This window comes from Pseudophryne corroboree, chromosome 12, assembly GCF_028390025.1.
Source record: "Pseudophryne corroboree isolate aPseCor3 chromosome 12, aPseCor3.hap2, whole genome shotgun sequence".
NCBI classification, from domain to species: Eukaryota; Metazoa; Chordata; class Amphibia; order Anura; family Myobatrachidae; genus Pseudophryne; species Pseudophryne corroboree.
This window is the reverse complement of record NC_086455.1, coordinates 150537721-150561372: the sequence shown is the minus strand read 5'-3', so window position 1 is coordinate 150561372 and position 23652 is coordinate 150537721. Positions and strand designations below refer to the sequence as shown.

Sequence of the window (23652 nt, the reverse complement as noted above, 5' to 3'; positions counted from 1 at the left end):
CTGATCCTACAGGGGGGAAATGTGTGATATTAGGTTACGTGACCAAAAATGATTAAAAAAATCTATATATATTTTTTAAATCTTTCATATTTTCAAAATGTTCTTGTTTTTTATGTTTGTTCTTCCTTTCTGTATACTGTTTTTGCAGTTGTGCGCTGAGATAACTGTGAGTACATAAGTACATCCAACCTGTTTGGACAGGTTTAAAGTACAGCTAGGTTAAGAACACAAGACCCTGACACACCAATACCCAGTCTGAAGACCCACCGGCAGGATCATGGTTCATAGAGTTTTGCTCTTCTATTCAGCTTGTATAGCTTTGCTGCTCATCTTACCTTTTGGGTCATTTAGACCAATTTCTGAAGAGATCATAAATGGAGACCACAGTGATATTTCATCGGCAGAAATCAATGCTGCACCCATACTTCAGCCTCGTGGAATGAAGCCAGAGACAGCTGTCCAGATCGACATGGAGCAATTTAAACTAGCAGCGGTAAGAACTTCATAATAAACATAATAAGTGAAAGTATCTCAGAAGACAATTAGGACAATATTACATACCAATGGAAATTAGTTCATATTTTTATATAATCCATCAGTAATACATTTATATTTCTGTAAATAATACCTGTATAAATAGGTATGATCTCATCATTTCTAATAATCAGTTTGATGCCATTACATCAATATGCATCGGGAAACTTGAGTATTATGTAGACTATTGTATTTTCTTCTTTATAATTAAGAGTTTAGAGGTCGCCTCAGAGTTTATGACCGGTATAAAATCATTCAGTTCATGTGTTTGTGACACCATCTCAGCTGTTTCTTAGATGATAAATGTTCTGTGACAAAGACAAGGGGCGGGATGTACTAAAGGAAAAATGCAGTAAAACCCCCGAAAACGGGGGTTTTACCGCATTTTCAAATGTACTAAGACCCAACCGCCGGTTTTTCGCCGTCCAGGATATCGCCATCTCTGGATGGCGATACCCTATAGAGGCCTATGGGCTTCTTATCGTCAACCGCCACAACCCGCCGCCGTAGACGCCTCTCCCCCTGGCATACCTTCCTCCAGGCTGCCCTGGTACCAGAAGGTAATCTCCTCCCCCTAACAACGCAGCCGGAGGTCCTTCTGGCTGCAGGGGGGAGGAGGAGGCGCCGGGGGCAGCCTGCTGCTGCTTCCCGGCGTGTAGGCAGTGTGGAGACCCCTGGGAGGTGACGGAGACCCCCCGCAGACCACCTCACAGGTATCGCGGGGGGCCTCCGTCACTGCATTGCGATATTGATCGCATATATTAGTACATATGCGATCAACAGCGAGGGGCGGTGATGTATCTTAATACATCCCGCCCAAGGTGTAATGCCGGGTACACACTGTCCAATGATGAAGCGATCAACCCGATAATTGGATAATGTGTGTGCACTTGCAGGAATGTAGGCTGGGAATACACCTGGCCGCCCGCCAACCTATCTGATAATTGATAAGTGCATACACACTTACCAATCGTCCGTCCAATGTCACAACTAGGTGGGCATTTCAATCTGTAAATCTATCGGCCATCAGCTGTGCTGCAGGGCTGACGAGATATGTCTGTGAACGATGTCATTAAAAGAAATATCGGGGGTACGCACCCACTGACGGGTCTGCAGTGTGTACCCAGCGTTAGTTGATAAATGGCGTTAATCACTCCTGCAATGGCCAGGTCAGGTTCTGATGTGCTGCACATGCTATCTCGTTCCCTACCACCTGATTCTGTTAAGGAGAGCTATAGAAAGTACACACTGAGCTAGAAATTGCTCAGTGTGTATGGGAACACACTGATCCAATAATTGCTCCTTCGTATCGGAGCGTTTAATTAACTGGCAGACGTTATTGGATAGTGTGTACCCAGCTTAAGTCAACAATCAGTCTAGAAAGGCCAAGGATGGAGATCTATAACATTTTACCCTTCAAATCAAACTTTGGGGCAGATGTATTAAGCCTGGAGAAGTGATAAAGAAGTGATAAGTGCAAGGTGATAACGCACCAGCCAATCAGCTCCAATATGTAAATTGACAGGAGCTGATTGGCTGATGCGTTATCACCTTCCATTTATCACTCTTTGGGGCAGATGTATTAACCTGGAGAAGGCATAAGGAAGTGATGAACCAGTGATATGTGCAAGGTGATAAAGGCACCAGCCAATCAGATCCTAACTGTTAATTTACATATTGGAGCTGATTGGCTGGTGCCTTTATCACCTTGCACATATCACTGGTTTATCACTTTCTTATGCCTTCTCCAGGTTAATACATCTGCCCCTTTGTTCTCTTACCCTTGTGACCAAGAGCTAAAATCGTCTCAAGAATCTATCCTCTCCCCGCTTTTATATCAGACCAGTTATGACAGCAGGGTGCAAGAAGAACCTTATTGTACTGTATAACAATAGCATCCAGTCAGTGCCCACAATTTATCATATATTTGTCACATACTTTATAAAAAATCTTCTACTTCAAATGTTTTCGATCATTTTTCTTTTCTTTGCTCACAACTGTGTTGTATGTTACAGTATGACAATAATATGATACATGTCAGTGACTTTAGGGCACAATATACTGTTTGGTACATACTGTATAAGGTGGAACATGGCTTCAGGTAACACATTCCATTCCTCCTGCTGCCTTCTGCTTGATCACCTCCAGTACATATAACATATAATTATATATTGTGACCCAAGTGGTGATTTATGTCCCTGCAGTGCAATAATGTACATCAGTCTGTAGAATGCATGCTAGCATTGGTTCTTCTTGCTAACCGGTAAACCCATCAAGACGTCTGCCATTAGAACTGTACTGGATGCTTATGCAGGGAATAAAGCTGTAAAATCAGATGAAGGGCCTTATTCTGAGAAAGACGCTGCATCGCCTGCGTCTTTTGCCGGACTTACATCAGTGACTTTATACTGCTGCTGCTACAAGCCCTTCCCTGGTCATAGGCAAACGCGGGGGGGTTCCGGTTGCCTGGAAACCCCCCTCCCCTTGGCAAGTGTCTCAAATTATGACAACGATAGCAATGGTATATAATATGATTACTAGAGCTGTTGCCACATCATGCAGTTTAAGAGACAGAGCAGAGCTGCTGCACATGCTCAGTGGTGGCAGCTTCTTCTATCAAGTTTGCTGTTTGTGTGGATCTGATTCCTCAATCAGTGCACAGGACCAGAGAGTAGCTACCAGGAAGAAGAGACAGGAGCCTTACCACGATGTGGGATAATTTTATTTATTATCTTCTATATTAATTAAATATGGTTGATCCAGCCTATACTAGTGTAGACCATCTATAGTGTTAATTATTAATACGGTATTCCGTACACTATACAGTGTATACAAAGACCAATGTTTACATGTATGTCCAGGGTCGTTATTAGGTTCTTATACCATTCCCCCAGACTCCCGTATTTGCTCCAATGTTCTGCAGAGTGGGAGATTGTGGATTGCATTTGGAAACCCCCCTCTAGAAATCCTGCGTTTGCCACTGCTGGTGTACAGCCGTGCGGTCAAATGTTGCTCACTTTCAGCATCTTTAGATCTTCCGATGCTGAAATAATGCTTGGTGCGTCTTTAGACATGATCATCGGCCGCAACATCGAAACTTGCACTGGCCCCATGCTAGTTGCAGACTCTGTCAGAGTATGGCCACCAATGTACACAATGGTGCGTCTGAGCCCAGGACCACTTCTGCGATACTCCCATTACACGTCCATAAGACAGACTATCAGCCTGCGTCTGAATAGCCACCTCCCAGGTGCCGCCTAGGAACACCCAGTTCATTTTCAATACATTTGTTAGTCCGTGTATCTCAGTCGATCCTGCGACTTTGTACGCACACACACTGGCGCCTGCCAAGTGCAACCTTTTATAAACTGAGACGCCTGCGCAGCTGAAAACCATTGACCATTTGTTTGGATATCGGCATTGCGTCTGACTCAGAATCGGGCCCCAGTGCTGTATAACTAAAGTCTTTTATACGGACGTCACTAAAAACTAAAATTAAAAATTCACCCACCCCAAAATAATTGAAATGTACATGTTCTATAGTGCATCTTAGTATATTTATGCTGTAATAATTATGTTTGCAGAAATGATACTAACACCATCTTCAGTGTTATCTGCTGTAGAAAATAAGACTTTTCAAGGCCTCTTGCAATCAATGATAAATGGACCCTTCAGTTCTATGTGAAGTGAGTGTAATTATTAAGAGTAGCATCAGGGTCGGTTCTTGCCCTTTTGGCGCCCCGGTCGGGAAATAGGGGCGTGGCTTCATACAGGGGGCGTGGTCAGTTGCGCCCCCTGTACAGTAGAATAGCGCCGCTGAAAAAAAAAAAAAAAAGAAATGAATACTTACTATCCCCGCTCCCGACCGCTGCAGACCTCCGCCGGCGTCGCTCCTCTCCTCGGATCTGGCATAGACAGACACTAGAGGTCAATTATGACCCCTAGCGTCTGTGTCAGTCCCACAATGCTGTGCGGTGCGCGATGACTTCATCGCGCACTGCACAGCAAAGGTCCTCTCCACAAAGGGAAACTAGACGGGTAGCGTCTAGTTCCCTTCACAGCGGGGTACCAGCTGGACCAGCGGGGGACACAGCGGGCAGCGGGGGGCACAGCAGTAGCGGATCTTGCCATGGTGCAGCGCCCTCCGGAAGGCGCCGGCGCCCTCCGGAAGGCGGCGTCCCGGGCAAAAGTCCTGCTTGCCCGTGGCAAGATCCACTACTGAGTAGCATATGATGTAAGGCAGGGGTGGGGAACCTCAGGACCGAGGGCCGTATAAGGCCCTCAAAGCCACTTGATGCGGCCCGGCCAGGCTCTCCTAAACGAGAGGAGATGCCGAGCGCCCGCTGAGATTTTACCACCAACGGGCGCCCGGCTCCTCAGCAGCAGCCGGAGGCAGGAGCTCACTCCTGAGCTCCAGCTTCTGGCTCAGGCAGTTACATGTGTGGCTGTGCCGCGCTATGGGAGAGACGTTATGACATCTCCAATAGTTTCGAGGAGAGGGAGGGCAGCGGTCCAGAAGCAGGAGCAGGGCTGGTGAGCATTGTGTTGGGTTTTTTTTTCTTTTAATGTGTGTGTGTAAGCGGCACTACTAGGGGGCATATTTAATGGGGCATAACTACAGGGGGCATATCTAATGGGGCACATCTAATGGGGCATAACTACAGGGGGCATAACAACTGACGGGGCATATCTAATGGGCCAAAACAACTGACAGTGGGCATATCTAATGGGCCAAAACAACTGACAGTGGGCATATCTAATGGGCCAAAACAACTGACAGTGGGCATATCTAATGGGCCAAAACAACTGACAGTGGGCATATCTAATGGGCCAAAACAACTGACTGGGCATATCTAATGGGCCAAAACAACTGACAGTGGGCATATCTATTCTGATGAGAAATTTTAATAACATGTATTGTTTGGTGTTTTTTTGATTGCTAATAGCATATCTATTTATATTTGAAGTGATTATCTACTTGGTTTGTCTATTTATGACCCACAAGTATTATATAATCGATTTTTTTAAAGAATATTTTTTTCCTGTATTCGACTGAGGGAAATGTACCCATGATTCCACAGTTACCCAGGATACACTTCTCCAAAGCCCCTCCTCTCTCCTCTCTCCCGTTTTTGAGACTTCAGGGAGACGAGCAGCCATTACAGTCAGCTCTCTTGTGGAATCGTTTTTTAGGACAATCCCTGCGTTTTCCAACATATATATCATATTTTTTTTATATCGTATATATGTTTCCAAATGGCGGGAAGTCCACTATTCGACGACAGAGGCCGTGTCGAATTCGTTTTTAATTGAATATGTCGAATTCAATGTGACGATAGAGGGTTTCGGCTGTCGAATAGTGTCGAATCCAAAAACTGACGAAACCACGCCGTAATTCGACTTCAATTGAATATACCCCAAAATCTTTTACTCTACTAATGTGTGGCCTCTTTAGTAGAGTAATAATGTTTCCTTTTAAGAATAGCGATCATGTTTCCCCTCTATGAGTACAGTAATAATCTGGGCCCCCTTTAGTTTTTACATACTGTATAATGTGTCTGTCATCAGTATAATAATGAATAGGGATGTAGTTTTGTGACCGGTGGTCAGCGAATATTATGCCCTCTTGAGTATATTTAGCAATAAAATATGTGCTTCCTTTGGGTTTATGTTGCCACCTTTATAATAATGAATTCTTCCTCATTCTCTGTAGTGAGTCCCACCTTCTAGAGCCCCACTGCGCCCCCTCACCTGCCCTCATTCTCTTGAATCCCTATGTTATTTTACTTACCTTTCGCGGTCCTCCTGTATCCGAGTCCTGCCCGCAGATTGCCCGTTCCTGGCTTTTTCTCTCTAGTGCAGTCTGACACTTCTGCCAGGCCATTGATAGTGTGTATATGGCGTATGTACATTACAGATGCCACATGCTAATTGAGGGAGCTCTGAAGCAGGGGAACCCAACTAGGGTGTACTTGGTGATAACTGTCAATTTAATACTGTAGGTCATTTAGAGGGAGGAGATTTATTAAAGAGAGAGAGAGACATAGGTGGTCATTCCGAGTTGTTCGCTAGCTGTTTTCGGTCGTAGCGCAGCGTTTAGTCAAAGTGTCACTTCTGCGCATGCGTAAGCGGCGCAATGCACACGCGCGACGTTCTTTCACAACAGCTGAAGTAGTTTCACACAAGGTCTAGCGACGCTTTTCAGTCGCACTGCTCGCCGCAGAGTGATTGACATGAAGTGGGCGTTTCTGGGTGGTGGCTAAATTTAGCACATCTACGATCAGATTCTCTGACATGCGGGGGGGGGGGGGGACACCCAGCACAGGACTAGTCCGCCCCGCATGTCAGGCCCTACCACCCCTGCACAGGCGAAAAAGCATTGCACGGCGGCAATGCTTTTGCACCTGCCACATAGTTTCCTGCCTGCGCAGCCTAGGCCCTAGATCCCTGCTTTGGTGCCTGTTGTGTACATATCTGAATCAGGCCCACAGTTGATTAGTTATTTCCTAAGTGTATCTCACGTCATGGGACAACGACTCAACAAGAAAAAAATATTTATGGAATGGCTGAGCGGGTGGGCCCGATGGTAGTCGAAGGTGGTGCACCAGTAATAGTGGTCCCTGATTTCTTTTTCTTTTTTTGCTTTTTTAGGGGGCCAGGGATAGTAGTGGTAGGAGTGGGTGCCCCCTCCTTTCTGTCAAGTGCCCCCCCACCCCCATCTCTGCCAAGTGTCCAGGGCCAGGACTTCAGTCTTGGCAGTACATCCCTGATAGCGGCCCTTTGTGCACATGGGCCCCGTGTGGCCCACACCGCACACCCTGTACTCATTCTTTCAATACTCACCCCTCCACAGTCCCGCATCTGTGGCAGAAGTGCTGCAGAAATCACTGGGAAACTGTTGCGGCCATTTTCCCTGTGTTGCATGCTTGCGCAGTAGGAACATCACAGGGAAATTGGCCACAGCGTCATTTCCCCAGAGACTTGCTTATGCGCACCACCGACACAGCTATGATCTACTAATGACCATAGTGATCAGTCTACTGCACTACCGGCTAGAGAGGAGGGGGCCTGGATAGAGACTGCACATGGGCTTCCTCATCACTAAGGGGGACATGTACTAAGCAGTAATAAAAGTGAAGAAGTGAGCCAGTGGAGAAGTTGCCCATGGCAACCAATCAGCATTGACCTAACATTTTTAATTTGCATACTATAAAAGTATACAGAGCAGCTGATTGGTTGCCATGGGCAGCTTCTCCACTGGCTCACTTCTCCACTTTCATCACTGCTTAGTAGTACAGGTCCCTCTTAATGTGATACATTTGCGGAATTAACACATTTTAACTGCAAACATCTTAAATTATGTTTTTCTGCCTCATGATCACATTTTCCCACCAGGACTATCTAATCGAGTTTGGGTATCTTCCTGACGAGAACCTTACTGATTATGGTGTTCCTGACACACCTTTTATCTCGGAGGACCAATTCCCAGAGGAGTTTATCAGTGGACTGGAATGGTTCCAAAGACAAAATGGACTGAAAGTCACTGGTAAGCGTTACATCAGGATTTCTGACCAATGTGCTATACTTTGTGACATGATAACACACTTTTAATATTTACATTTCTGAATGTATTGTATTATCATTCCAAAATCCATAGTAAATGAACCAGCTTAAACGCAAATAACAACAAAAATAAAAACGTCAATGGATCACAAAGAAATAAATTCCAGTACAATGTTCTTTGTAGAGAAAATGCTAAATATTTAGGGGGGATCTCAGTTGAGAGCGAGGTAAAAAACCTGGCTTACCTTGCGCCCAATTTTGGATTACTGTTGGTATGTGCACCCCTGATGAACCAATAAAAAAAATGGTTGCAGGGTTTTCAGAGCTGAAAATCCTGCAGTCCGTGAACAAAAAGCTATCTCTCCGATGGTCTCCGCGGCTCCCGGTGGACTACCGTCCATCTTCCCGCTGGCAGGGCCGGCTCCAGGCCTACTAGCACCCTGAGCGAGAAAATGTAAAAGTGCCCCCCACCCCACCCCATGCGCGCGCCTTCGGCGCGCGCGCTCCTGGAAAAGTGGGCGTGGCCTCTGGAAAAGTGGGCGTGGTCTCGCCCCCCAGCAGTGCCAGCTACACATGACATGCACTCCAGCAGTGCCAGCTACACGTGACATGACTCCCAGCAGTGCCAGCTACACATGATAGTGTTCACTTTTTAGGGCAGGTTGCTGATCACAGGGAGGGCACATTTTTAAGTTAGGTGGGCAAAATGATGTACATATTGTAATGCTTGTTGTTCCCATTTCCACACGCTAAAGCATGGACAGTGCGCGCCTAAGGCGCGCAGCAAAAATTTAGGGGAGTTACTTCGTGGGGAAGGTGCGTAGCCACATTATAGTGGCAATTCACATTACACCACACAGTAGTGCAGCTAATACACATTGCACCAGGTAGAACCTCCTATAAGAGCATGTTAGACACATTGCGCCAGGTAGAGCACTGAGACACACTGCCCAGCCACAGACGCCTAGCGGGAACACTACATGATATGCCCCCCAGCAGTGCCAGCTACACATGACATGCCCCCCAGCAGTGCCAGCTACACGTGACATGCCCCCCAGCAGTGCCAGCTACATAAATGGCCACACAGTTCCAGATGGATAAATGCCCCCACAGCGCAGATATGCCCCCACAGTGCCAGATACATTAATGCCCTCACAGTGCAAGATATGCCCCCACAGTGCCAGATACATAAATGCCCCCACAGTGCCAGATACATAAATGCCCCCACAGTGCCAGATACATAAATGCCCCCACAGTGCCAGATACATAAATGCCCCCACGGTGCCAGATACATAAATGCCCCCACGGTGCCTGATACATAAATGCCCCCACAGTGCCTGATACATAAATGCCCCCACGGTGCCTGATACATAAATGCCCCCACGGTGCCTGATACATAAATGCCCCCACGGTGCCTGATACATAAATGCCCCCACAGTGCCAGATACATAAATGCCCCCACAGTGCCTGATACAGAAATGCCCCCACTGTGCCTGATACATAAATGCCCCCACAGTGCCTGATACATAAATGCCTCCACAGTGCCTGATACATAAATGCCCCCACAGTGCCTGATACATAAATGCCCCCACGGTGCCAGATATGTCCCCACAGTGCCAGATATGCCCCCACAGTGCCAGATATGCCCCCCACAGTGCCAGAAATTCCCCCCACAGTGCCAGAAATGCCCCCCACAGTGCCAGAAATGCCCCCCACAGAGCCAGAAATGCCCCCACGGTGCCAGAAATGCCCCCACAGAGCCAGATATGCCCCCACAGAGCCAGAAATGCCCCCACAGAGCCAGACAAATGCCCCCACAGAGCCAGACAAATGCCCCCACAGTGCCAGATAAATGCCCCCACAGTGCCAGATAAATGCCCCCACAGTGCAAGATATGCCCCCACAGAGCCAAAAATGCCCCCAGTGTGCCAGAAATGCCCCCACAGTGCCAGAAATGCCCCCCACAGAGCCAAAAATGCCCCCAGTGTGCCAGAAATGCCCCCACAGTGCCAGATAAATGCCCCCACAGTGCGGATCCCCCCCCCCCAAATACCTGCGGCGCTGGGGAGGAGTACTGCTGTCCGCTTGTCCGAGTGCGGGAGTGCTGGCGGGCGGCCGGGCGAGTGAGAGTGAGCCTGGGTCCGGGTGCGGGCGGGCGGCCACTTGTGTGCGCTATGCGCGTTGCGCGGCGCCGGCGTCTGACGTTAGACACCGGCGCCGCGCAACGCGCATAGCGCACACACGGGCGGGACGGGCCAATGCTGCACACACAGGGCCGGCTCCAGCATCGAATATGGCGGCGCCAGCGCGCGGCGCCCATTAAGGGTGGCGCCCTGCGCGGCCGCTCTATTCGAACATGCCTGGAGCCGGCCCTGCCCGCTGGGGAGGGGTTTGCTGAGAGTTAAGGGGGCTGCTGGGTAGGAGCAAGAGCTGCTGGGATATGTAGTTTTCCCAGTCTCACACACGCACACTCACACATACTTACACACTCACAAGCACTCACACACATTTACAAACACTCACACACTACATACTCACCGCTGCTGCAGAAGACCCAGCTCCCAGCTCTGGAAGTTGAAGACATTGCTTTGGAAGGTGAATAATTACAGACTAATTTATGGGGGTGCCGTCGGGGTGCCCCAGAGCAAGGCCCAGTTATAAAAATCACAGCGTCCCGTTTTCTGTCCCGCAATTGAATGCCAAAACCCTTGCTGCGTTTTTTTTTAAATTTCCTACCAGCTGTTGAATTTGCCCCCTATACTGCTGGAAACGATAATTATTATAGCAGTGAACATTGCATCTAGTTGCTCAATTTGCAATAAACCATGGCGGACAAATTGATTTAATACACTAAAATCCAATATTCATAAATGTGCGTTTATGCTGATGATCATCAAAATAAGACACCTAGGGGTATATTTACTAAAGTGCATGGCTTTTAGAAGTGGAGATGTTGCCCCTAGCAACCAATCAGTTTCTACTTGTCATTTATTTAGCATCTTCTAGAAGATAATATGAGAATCTGATTGGCTGCTATGGACAACATCTCCACTTCTAAAAACCCACATCTTAGTAAATATACCTCCACGTCTCAGAGGAATGACAGTTTAAACATCTCCTATATATTTGCCCTGTGACTGTGCCTGGCCCTCTAACGCTGGGTGGAGTCACAGTGGTGGGCGGAGTTAGCAGCTCCTCCCCTTTCCCAGCACACCACTAGCAGGACGGAGCTGCAGACACATAATCCGCCCACCAGCCAGAAGCCACCAGGGCATGGACACCCCACACTGCCAGCTAACCACAGACCCCTCCCGTGCCACCTACACCGCAATGCCACCCGCACCACACACCCCAAACCCCCCTCCAGCAGCCACTGACAGCCCAGACACCCCCGACGCCTGCATAACTCACCAGCACACACTGCCCAGCCTAACCCACCGCACCGAACCCACCCGCCGCACAAGCCAGCACCTCCCACAGCCATCCGCGCCACGGACACGGTGGCCGGGCCCTGCCGCCCGCACCACGGCCGACCAGACAGCCGCAGCCCGCACCACCCCTCCCGCCCTCCACACACCCCCAACGCCAGCTCCCGCACTGCAGCCGCGCCTGGGACCCACTGTCCCGCCAGACGCCGTCCGCACAACGGACGAAGAGATTGCAGTTACGGCGCAGCATCACCCGCGCCTGTAACTGCTGCCGCCGCCGACATATACATCAGGAGGGACGGGTGGCGCAGGAGAAGGCTTCATAGCCCCCCCTGCGCCGGTACAGACACCCGCTGCCTCCTCCGCACACCGAACACAACGCTGCCTCCCACCATCCCCAGATTCCCGGACTGTACACCACAGGGCCTGGGCTGCCGGCTCCACAGGCCAGAGACGGGGGACAGCGCGCCTGCTAATGTGGCCGCTACACCAACTTCACAGGTGAGAGTGCACAGGCAGCTCCGCTTCTCTGCGTCCCCTCCAAGCCGCCCGCGTCTCTGCGTCCCCTCCCTGCCGCCCCCCGCGTCTCTGCATCCACTCCTTGCGTCTCTGCGTCCCCTCCGTGCCGCCCCGCGTCTCTGCATTCCCTCCCTGTCGCCCCGCGTCTCTGCGTCCCCTCCCTGCCACCCCGCGTCTCTGCGTCGCCGCCCCGCGTCTCTGCGTCCCCTCCCTGCCGCCCCGCGTCTCTGCGTTCCCTCCCTGCCGCCCCGCGTCTCTGCGTTCCCTCCCTGCCGCCCCGCGTCTCTGCGTTCCCTCCCTGCCGCCCCGCGTCTCTGCGTTCCCTCCCTGCCGCCCCGCGTCTCTGCGTTCCCTCCCTGCCGCCCCGCGTCTCTGCGTTCCCTCCCTGCCGCCCCGCGTCTCTGCGTTCCCTCCCTGCCGCCCCGCGTCTCTGCGTCCCTTCCGTGCCGCCCCGCATCCCCTCCCTGCCGCCCCGCGTCTGTGTCCCCTCCCTGCCACCCCGCGTCTCTGCGTCCCCTCCCTGCTGCCCGCGTCTCTGCGTCCCCTCCCTGCTGCCCGCGTCTCTGCGTCCCCTCCCTGCCGCCAGCGTCTCTGCGTCCCCTCCCTGCCGCCCGCGTCTCTGCGTCCCCTCCCTGCCGCCCGCGTCTCTGCGTCCCCTCCCTGCCGCCCGCGTCTCTGCGTCCCCTCCCTGCCGCCCCACGTGTCTCTATCCCCTCCCTGCCGCCCCGCGTCCTCTCCCTGCGTCTCTGCGTCCTCTCCCTGCCGCCTGCGTCTCTGCGTCCCCTCCCTGCCGCCCGCGTGTCTGCGTCCCCTCCCTGGTACCCCGCGTGTCTGCGCCCCCTCCCTGCCGCCCCGCTTCTCTGCCTCCCCTCTCTGCCGCCCGCGTCTCTGCGTCCCCTCCCTGCCGCCCGCCTCTCTGCGTCCCCTCCCTGCCGCCCGCCTCTCTGCGTCCCCTCCCTGCCGCCCGCGTCTCTGCGTCCCCTTCCTGCCGCCCGCGTCTCTGCATCCCCTCCCTGCCGCCCGCATCTCTGCGTCCCCTCCCTGCTGCCCCGCGTCTGTGTCCCCTCCCTGCGTCTCTGCGTCCCCTCCCTGCCGCCCCGCCTCTAAGCGTCCCCTCCCTGCCGCCCCGCGTCTCTGCGTCCCTTCCCTGTCGCCCCGCGTATCTGCCTCCCCTCCCTGCCGCCCCGCCTCTCTGCGTCCCCTCCCTGCCACCTCTCTGCGTCCCCTCCCTGCCGCCCCACATCTCTGCGTCCCCTCCCTGGTACCCTGCGTCCCCTCCCTCTCCGCGTCTCTGCGTCCCCTCCCTGCCGCCTGTGTCTCTGCGTCCTCTCCCTGCCGCCCGTGTCTCTGCGTCCTCTCCCCGCCGCCCGTGTCTCTGCGTCCCCTCCCTGCCGCCCGCGTCTCTGCGTCCCCTCCCTGCCGCCCGCGTCTCTGCGTCCCCTCCCTGGTACCCCGCGTCTCTGCGTCCCCTCCCTGCCGCCCCGCTTCTCTGCCTCCCCTCTCTGCCGCCCGCGTCTCTGCGTCCCCTCCCTGCCGCCCGCGTCTCTGCGTCCCCTCCCTGCCGCCCGCCTCTCTGCGTCGCCTCCCGCCTCTCTGCGTCCCCTCCCTGCCGCCCGCGTCTCTGCGTCCCCTCCCTGCCGCCCGCGTCTCTGCGTCCCCTCCCTGCCGCCCGCATCTCTGCGTCCCCTCCCTGCTGCTCCGCGTCTGTGTCCCCTCCCTGCGTCTCTGCGTCCCCTCCCTGCCGCCCCGCCTCTCTGCGTCCCCTCCCTGCCGCCCCGCGTCTCTGCGTCCCTTCCCTGCCGCCCCGCGTATCTGCCTCCCCTCCCTGCCGCCCCGCCTCTCTGCGTCCCCTCCCTGCCACCTCTCTGCGTCCCCTCCCTGCCGCCCCACATCTCTGCGTCCCCTCCCTGGTACCCTGCGTCCCCTCCCTCTCCACGTCTCTGCGTCCCCTCCCTGCCGCCCGTGTCTCTGCGTCCTCTCCCTACCGCCCCGCGTATCTGCCTCCCATCCCTGCCGCCCCGCCTCGCCGCGTCCCCTCCCTGCCGCCCCGCCTCTCTGTATCCCCTCCCTGCGTCTGTGTCCCCGCCTCGCATCTCTGTGTCCCCTCCCCGTCTGTCTCCTCCCCACCGCCCCGCGTCTTTGTGTCCCCTCCCCGACGTCCCGCGTCTCTGCAGGAGTTAAAGGGGCGCAGCCCCTTCCGACGGTGTGAAGAGCGCCCGTAGGGCGAGCCATTTGTCATCCTAACCCTATGCTCACTTCTACCCCAAATGTGTCACCTCTGTGTGTGCCCCATCCCTTTAGAATGTAAGCTCTCATGAGCAGGGCCCTCTCCCTTCATGTGCATTAACTTCTCTTACTTAGACCATCATCTATGCCATACTCCCTACAATGGCACCTAACCCTCAGTTCCAGCCATCCTGATGCTTATTTCAGTCAGGGCCGGTTCTAGACCTTGTGGCGCCCAGGGCGAAAGTTTTCTTGTGTCCCCTCCGGTAAAATAGAGCTGGTGCGCGCTGATGGATCGCGCCCCCAAAAATAGGGGCGTGGCCACAGTTATCCCCCTCTACTTGTGCCCCCCTGTAGCTGTCTCATCTGTAGCTGTCTCCCCTGTAGCTGTCTCCCCTGTAGCTGTGCCCCCAATAGTAGTGCCCCCAGTAGTTCTGCCCCCTGTAGCTGTGCCCCAGTAGTGCCGCTTACAAACACACACAATAAAAAAAAAACCAACAACTACATAATACTTACCAGCTCCGCTCCTGCTTCCAGACCGCTGCTACGCTGCCCTCTGTCTCTGGCCGCCGGCTCCTCTCTATGGGAGAGACGTCATGACGTCTCTCCCATAGCAGCACCGCACTGACACTAGACGTCAATTATGACTAGTGTCTGTCAGTGGAGCCGTCTGCAGCGGGCGCCCACACAGCCCACGGCGCCCGCTGCAGCCGGGAAGTGGTGCGGGGATCAGTAGCGGCTCTTGCCACGGTGGAGGTGGTGCCCTGGGGACAGCGGCACCCCGGGCAAAAAGCCTGCTTGCCCGTGGCAAGGTCCGCTACTGATTTTATTGTCATGTCCCCTGTTGCAGCACTGCTCATACACCAGGTACTTGTCCTGCACTGCCTTCTACTGTAAGTTGCTGTTTTCTTGTTTTGCTCATTTGTTTATGTACTTTGTTAGGCGCTGCGGAACCCTTGTGGCACTATATAAATAAATGATAATAATAATTAAGTAATTAAATTATTAACGCTCCGCATATATCACCATACCAGGTGGCACTCGACTGGCCGGCAACTATTCTCCCTTTTGGGGTGTCCACGACACCCCTGGAGGCAGAAAAAATAGCATGGCACGCCACCGTGCCCGCAGCGTGGCGAGCGCAGCAAGCCTACAAGGGGCTCTTTTGCGCTCACCCTGCTTCCGGCATTCCCGGCACCGGTATGCTGAGTTCCGGGATTCCGACAGCTGGCCAGTCATACCGCACCCCACCATACCTACTGCCTTTAATATTACTGTACATTAACACTGCCTATCATACCATTACTTTGTTTGATATTGCATGGTATCATTAATATTGCTGCTGTTGCATATTGTTTAGTTTTATCCTAATACTAGCGAGTAGCGACCCACCCCAGCTTTGCACAGGAGCAATTTTTATTTTATGACGACAGGCTTTTTTTAACCAAGGTCTTATAATATTTAAATATTTAAAGACAATAGCTATACTACCTATAGAAGCTAAAGTTTTATTTTTTATAAATTATGGATGAATAATAATTCATAGCAGAATTCTCTTTATTAGACCACAAACCAGGAACATTTGTCCTTTCACTTATGTTGTGTACACACTGGCTGATATATCATCCGTTCTTTTGTGTACGAACGATATGTCTGTAAACGCTGTCATTCACAGACATAACGCGTTGGCCCTGCAGCACAGCCGATGATCATTAACGCTACCGATATATTGGTGCATCGCTGGATGTGTATGGGCGGTCAGCTGACCACCCGTACAAATGCTGCCCCAGACGGTGGTGATTGACAGCTGAACTGGGCTGGCACGTGTAAAGGCCCGCCCAATTCGTGATGTCAGTCCTGACAGATCAGGCAGTGTGTATACTCAACACACTGCCCAGTCCCTCCACAGATATATCTGCAGATCAATCTACTAGTGTGTACTCAGCGTTAGAGTTACTTGTCTCCTCACTCTCAGATTACCATGTCAGGACCTGTCAGCAGCTAGACAATTGTTTGGACAATCGAGATTCTCATTCTTGGTCAGTTTTATTATTAAGGGATAAAAGAATTCTTTTAGCATCCGATATACTATAATCTATATTCGCTTCCCAGCTTGACATAATGGTAATACAATATTAAAATTTTAATTAAAGAGCTCCTCAAACAGAGACGTGTTGGTGCAACAACAGAGACATTACTATGGGTGAGCACCATGTATACTGTCACACCAGCCAGCCGTACATACTCCGTCCTCTCCCCCTTCATCTGCCGATTTGTCCTACACCTTTTGACTTCCATTTCTTTTGACTTTAGACGAAACTTATAAAAAAATGTAGCAAAATGTATAGAAAAACAAACATTCAAAATGAATGTTACTTTGAGGAAAAGAATAGTTTTTCACACAAATGACAGGAACAGAAGAAATTTTTTTTTATCGGTAAACAGGACTCTTACTAGAGAAACCGGATTATACTTATCAATCTCTTCATATGAAATAAAGTCCGTCTTTGTGATCTCTACCAGTTTAGGCAGCGTAAGCCACGAAAGCACATGGGGGGGTCATTCCGAGTTGATCGCTCGCTAGCAGTTTTTAGCAGCTGTGCAAACGCTATGCCGCCTCCCACTGGGAGTGTATTTTAGCTTAGCAGAAGTGCTAACTAAAGGATCGTAGGGCGGCTACAACATTTTTTTGTGAAGTTTCAGAGTAGCTTCAGACCTACTCAGCGCTTGTGATCACTTCAGACTGTTCAGTTCTGGATTTGACGTCACGAACACGCCCTGCGTTTGCCCAGCCACACCTGTGTTTTCCCTGGCACGCCTGCGTTTTTCCGAACACTCCCTGAAAATGGTCAGTTGACACACAGAAACGCCCACTTCATGTCAATCACTCTGCGGCCAGCAGTGCGACTGAAAAGTGTGAAACTACATCGGCTGTTGTGAAAGTACGTCGTGCGTGCGCATTGCGCCGCATACGCATGTGCAGAAGTGACGTTTTTGTTGCTTCATCGCTGCACAGCGAACATTTTCAGCTAGCGATCAACTCGGAATGACCCCCATGAATGGATGTTTTTTCTTTGACTTGCGTCACTAAAATCACCACGGCTCGGCTCCCTTTTGTCATAGATGAATGTTTCATATGTCTAAACCTGCTTTAACAAGTGCTCTAGAGAATTGTGAAAACCACATCAAAATCTGTTCAGTGGTTCCCAAGATTACCCCCGAACAGACAGACAGATGCCTACTGGGGACTTTATTTTATACTATGAAGCGAATAGCATTGCATCACCAATACAACAAGTGTAGGACCTAATTCAGAGATAGACGCAGATCGCTGTATATGCAGCCAGATCTGTGTCCATCTCCTCACTTGCTGGGGGCCGCCCAGCATGTGTGATGCGCCGCCTCCCGATGCGTCCGCAATTACTTTGCGAATGCACCGAATTGAGGTTGACCCCTGCCAGTGCAGTCTGGCTGCGCTGTTAGGTGGTCCGTCACCATTCGGAGTAGCCGCACCAAAAACGATCCCGGCCCACCCCCGTTCAGCCCACCATGCCCCCCCAAACGCCCGCCGCTATCAATCATTTTGCGGTTGTATCCTTCCTGCTGATTGGTTAGTGCTTTTTCTCTCTCCACTTTATCTCACTCCAAGCTTTGATAAATACCCCCCTTAATCTGAAAATGTATTTGATAAAGTTGGGAGTAAAGGTAATATAGAAACTGAAATGACTTGAGTAAGACTCCAATTCAACATATTTTTCTAGGTAGACTGGATGAAGAAACCGCAGAAGCAATGAAGCTGCCACGCTGCGGAAAGCATGAGCAGCGCATGTCATACAATGTGGGAGCCAAGTGGACGAAAACCATCGTTACCTACAAAATCATTAACACCACCGCCCAGCTGCCGGCTAAATTTGTCAGAGATGAGTTAACGAAAGCCCTAAAGGTATTATATGTAACTCCTAAACACAGTTACTATTAAGCTACGGCAAAGGATAGTTTTACAATATAAAACACTTAGACTCCATACAAAGCACGTACAAACTGCAAACAGATAACATATGGGCGCATTGCTATGTGGCAACAATACTAACCATTGTGTCGTCATGTTGTTCATTGGCCAAACATTGCTCACTAGAAGCCATAATATTGTTACATATTCTCAGATCCCAGCAACTGTATAGAAACATGCAGCAGAATCTGAGTTACCCTATGGTGATGCAGGATAGATGCAGGAACTGAGACGCAGGCAGTGGTTCCCAGAATAGGTGGGGGGGTACTCTTTGCCCAGGCCCCAGCCTGTTGAAGGGGACCGGCGATAGTCTGGGTCCCCCTCACCCCGCCCGTGCAAGGGAGAAAAAGGACTGGTTCTCCCCAGCACACTGCAAAGCACACGCGGAGCTCAGTCAGTCCTCTCTCCCCTGTGCGTGGGGAGCAATCGCATTGCAGTCACACCCATCGCCGCTTCCTCCTCCCCCTCCTTTACTGCCCACTGCATAGGGGACTGGTGCCCCCCTTGTGCGGCACGCGTGCCTGTTTAATGGCGTCAGTCTCGCCCCTCTCCCCCATTACTGGGGCCTGGCGTGGCTGTCATGGCCCCCAGACGTAGACACCATGTTTTCTACATAAGGGATCACTGTTGTACGCTGAGGTACACCCCACGCCTGGTTTTGCCTTGTAAATTATTGACGCGTTAAGAATACGGGCATTCTCGCATAAACTCCTGCACCTCCGGCTTCTCGCACTCTGTTACATTTACCCCTAGGAATACGTGCTTTTTATATCTGCCCTCAGATAGATGCCAGGTGTAAAAAAGCAGAGTCTTCCAAGATGCAATTTTTAGCATGAGTTTAACATTGTACTGCGGAATCAAAAACCATATGACCTTTAATATGAATGCGTTAGCTACATACTGTGATGTTACAGTTAAAACAATATGGTGGTGATTTTGACTAAAGAAAGGGGTTCTGTAAAATATGTCCTCATTCATCCTGTTAACCTGAGAAATCCAACATGGCTGTTATGACAACACTGAATGTCGACAGGCTCATAATGTCAACATTGACAATGTTAATAGTATGCATGTCGACACGAGTGTCGGCACTGTGCTTGTCAGTTTATGTCGACATGCTAATGCTGACATTTAAAATGTCAACATTTTCCATGTGTCAACATATCTGATGTCGACATTTCAACCACGTCAACATTCTGTTGACATTATGAATGTCAAGAATGGCGCAGCTATCGTGGTTGAAGGAAGTGTGGTTGCTACAGGGACCTCCATACACCCTGCACCCACTGTAGCCCCCCGCTGCCCAGGGTGTGGATCATAAGATCGACAGTGTCTAGGTCGACCACTATAGGTTGACAGTCACTAGGTCGACAGGGTTGGTAGATCGACAGGGTTTCTAGGTCCACATGTGCTAGGTTGACAGGTCAATATGTCGACATGAGGTTGTTGTTTTTTTGTGTCGTTTTCTTCGTACAGTGACATGGAACCCTAATTAGTGCACCGTGTTCGCTCGCCATGCTTCGGGCAAGGTGCCTCGCTTCGCTTGGCACAGATTACCATTCCAATCGTAGTCCACGTGGACGTTAAGTATGAAAAAGTAAAAAAAAAGTTAAAAACTTGTGTCGACCTTTTGACCTGTCGACCTAGAAACACTGTCAACCTTCCAACCCTGTCGACCTAGTGACTGTCGACATATAGTGGTCGACCTAAACACTGTCGACCTAGACGGTGTCGATCTTCAGACCGGATCCCCGCTGCCCAACCTTCTCCCTCCACCACTCTGTGTCGCAGCTTGAAGATATGGAGATGGCCACCCAGCCTGCTCGGCATCTCCCAACTCCCCCCTTCCCCCCCCACACACACATCCAATCACGCTGCAGAGTCCATACCAGCTGCCCGTACTGTTGGGTTGGGGCATCAGTGTAATGTCCCATATATGGTGAGCTTCAGGGGGTCGGGACCTGGGGTGGGGGGCTGGCAGCATTGAGAAGTCGTGATCAGTCCGCGGTAGCATTGAAAAGTTGGGACAGGGGTAGGGGGGTCGGCAGCATGCTGTGGAACATGGCGGCTTATAGTTACGCCTCTGAATGGAATGTCAACATTGTCAACTTCATGACTGCGTCCTCCAGATAGAGACCAACATTTAATAAAATCTTTTAAATGTACAAAATTATTATTACTGCCTATTTACAGGTCTGGGAGGCTGCGTCACTCATTAAATTTGAGGAGGTGGCTATTAACAAAACAGCTGACATTGACATCTTCTTTGTGTCTGGTCTGCATAACGATGGACGGAATAATGCGTTTGATGGCCCAGGCCGTGTTCTAGGTCATGCCTTTATGCCACCATTCAGCAAGAGCAAGAAGGCCATAGACGGAGACTTGCACCTTGATAATGACGAGAAGTGGACAATTAATGAAAAGAAAGGTAAGTTGATTGAATGTCTTACTATTACCCATAGAGGCTATCTTCACTCAAAGAACCATCAAAACACTGTTTCACACCGTCCATTAATTATAAATAATAAGGGGTCTATTCATGAAGCAGTGAAAAGTGTGGAGAAGTGAGCCAGGGGAGAAGTTGCCCATGGCAATCAATCAGCATTGAAGTAACATTTATAAATTGCATACTATACAATTTTACGGAGCAGCTGATTGGTTGCCATGGGCAACTTCTCCCATGCTTTTCATTGCTTCATGAATAGACCCCCTAAGACTTTAGAAAACAGGCATCTTATGTAGTCCAAACAGAAAGGAGCAAAATTTTCAAAACTGTGCTGCGTAATATTCCCCACATTCTGCATTCATCCTCTGAATTTTGCGTGCATCGTGGACGAAGTTGGCATTAAGTGTTCCTGACAAAATTCCTGCACCTACCCCAACCATAAGCAAAATTATTTGACATTTCAGTAACCTAGCCTTTATAGGAGAGTGCAGCTTACTGATCAATCCTTTCTCTCATTTAACCCTCTGCAGCCAATTTAAAGGGGCAAAGTTAAATATTCAGCCACGTAGACAGTAAGGGAGACTGGCCTTGGTATATATGGCTAAATGTAATAGCCTCCAAGTTCCGAAGGTGTGGGAATATTGCGTGGGTCTATCCATTTTTTAAAAGCAGCCATCATTTATAAGCAGGGCTTAAAGTGGTCCTGGTGAGGTGGTGGAACTCATGGAGGAGGACCATGGAGGCACCAGGACCTGAGGAAGTAGTAGGTGGCTGCAGCTCATCAGTAACACTAGTACCGCCTGTATCATCGATTGACGCAGATGATAGGGTGGGCTTTTCTGTTGGAATTACTGTGCAGGGCAATGGAGATGGTCGAACTATTTCCCCCGACCATTACAGGGGGTGGAACTCAGTCCCCCCCCACACACTTTAACCCCTGTTTATAAAGCAAAACCTAATTTAGTGAAAAGGGCCCCTTTGACAGGGCCATCTTACTGTATTGGCACACGGGGCACCTGCTCAGGGTCCCACAACTTGAGGGACCTCCGAGCAGGGGCGGGTGGTGGTCACACAATCACAGCAGTAAGGCAGCATTCCCTACCTGCCTCCAGCCAGAAAGTGAATGGCTGTCAGCATGCTGAGCTACAGTATCCATAAATCAGAGTGCTGACAGCCATTCACTCTATGGCAGCATGTGGAGAGACGGCACAGGACAGCAGTAGGGACAGGTTCTGACTTTTTTAAACTGGATCCTGTGAATGGGTGGTTAGTGGCCCCGGAGCATTGCTTTTCGAAAGGGCCTACAAATTGGTGTTTAGATGGCACTGCCCCATGCCAGTGCTGGTGCAAAGGATGGAGTCTTGGTTAAGACAATATTTTAACAAGGATGCAGCCCATTTACTTAAGGAAGAGTTTGAGGGCAGCTCAAAGAGAGAAACTAATTTGCTTTCAGCTGGGGAATATGAGGAGGTGACGTGTTAGCAATGGAGAGAGCACCAGTAAGAATGTTGAGTCTATTTCACAGTTCTATTCAGGACCTAAGTACATCGCCCAAAATAATAACCACAGGCATTTAGGATGTATGGTAACAATGCAATACATATTGTGTTGGGTAAGGCAGCTTATACTTTTGATAAAGCTTTGAAAAAGATTAGGAAATTCTGAAGGGGCGCCCTATGGAAAAAATGTGGCAGTCACTGTTGTGCACGTGATGCCGGTCTGGGTCCTGAGATCCTTGTTAAATATGCAAAGACTGGATCGTTGGAAAAAACTAGAGATGAGCGGCGGGAATTTTTTTTGTGTTTTGGTTTTGGTTCTGCTTCCATGCTCTTGGATCTGGATTGGTTTTGCTAAAACCACCCTTTTGTGTTTTGGATCTGAATGATTTTTGATAAAAACATAAAAACAGCTAAAATCACAGAATTTGGGGGTAATTTTGATCCTACGCTATTATTAACCTCAATAACATTCATTTCCATTTTTCACTCATTTCCAGTAGAGTTTTCAGAGAACCGAACCGTACCGAACTTCACCATTCGAGTCCGGATCCGAGTCAGGCTCTGGTTTTCCCGCCTGACTCGTAAACCAGAACGAGGCAAAACGTCATCATCCCGCTGTCGGATTCTTGTGGGGTTTGGATTCCATATAAGGAGCCGCGCGTCCCCGCCATTTTCACTCTGGATTGGAGAGTGTAGAGAGAGGACGTGTCTCCGTTCTCTCAGTGTCCTCAGTGTCCGTGTCTTGTGCTGAATCTGTCCAGTCACGGTGCTTGTGTCCTCTGTTGCCATATGTCCAGTGCTGTCCAGTGGTGCTGTGTTGTGCTGCATCAGTTCAGTGGTGGTGTGTTGTGCTGCATCAGTCACAGTGGTGGTTTCCTCTGCTGCCATATGTCCAGTGCTGTCCAATGGTGCTGTAATGTGCTGCATCAGTTCAGTGGTGGTGTGTTGTGCTGCATCAGTTCAGTGGTGGTGTCCTCTGCTGCCATATGTCCAGTGCTGTCCAGTGGTGCTGTGTTGTGCTGCATCAGTTCAGTGGTGGTGTCCTCTGCTGCCATATGTCCAGTGCTGTCCAGTGGTGCTGTGTTGTGCTGCATCAGTTCAGTGGTGGTGTGTTGTGCTGCATCAGTCACAGTGGTGGTGTCCTCTGCTGCCATATGTCCAGTGCTGCTGTATACGTCCCTTACAGTGTTGTGCTGCATCAGAGCAGTGGTAGTGTCCTGGCCATCAGTCACTCCAGTGACCAGGCAGTCACAGTGGTATACGCTGCTGCTATATGTCCACTGCTGCTGTATATTAATAACAACAACAACAACAAGTCCCTTACAGTGTTGCTGTGTTGTGCTGCATCAGACCAGTGGTAGTGTCCTGGCCATCAGTCATTCCAGTGACCAGTCACAGTGGTATACGCTGCTGCTATATGTCCACTGC

At 50.6% G+C, this 23652-nt stretch overlaps 1 protein-coding gene across 1 annotated transcript in view; it reads left to right on the top strand.

Annotated features, from left to right (window-relative positions):
- Positions 1–277: 277 nt before the first annotated feature.
- The window catches only part of LOC134979999 (matrix metalloproteinase-18-like), a 46724-nt gene continuing 23349 nt past the window's right edge, over positions 278–23652 (top strand). Inside the window, exons 1-4 of the mRNA XM_063946595.1 lie at positions 278–493; positions 7930–8080; positions 18032–18213; positions 20473–20707. Coding sequence (XP_063802665.1) covers positions 278–493; positions 7930–8080; positions 18032–18213; positions 20473–20707 — 784 coding nt within the window. The remainder of the gene's footprint in view (positions 494–7929; positions 8081–18031; positions 18214–20472; positions 20708–23652) is intronic.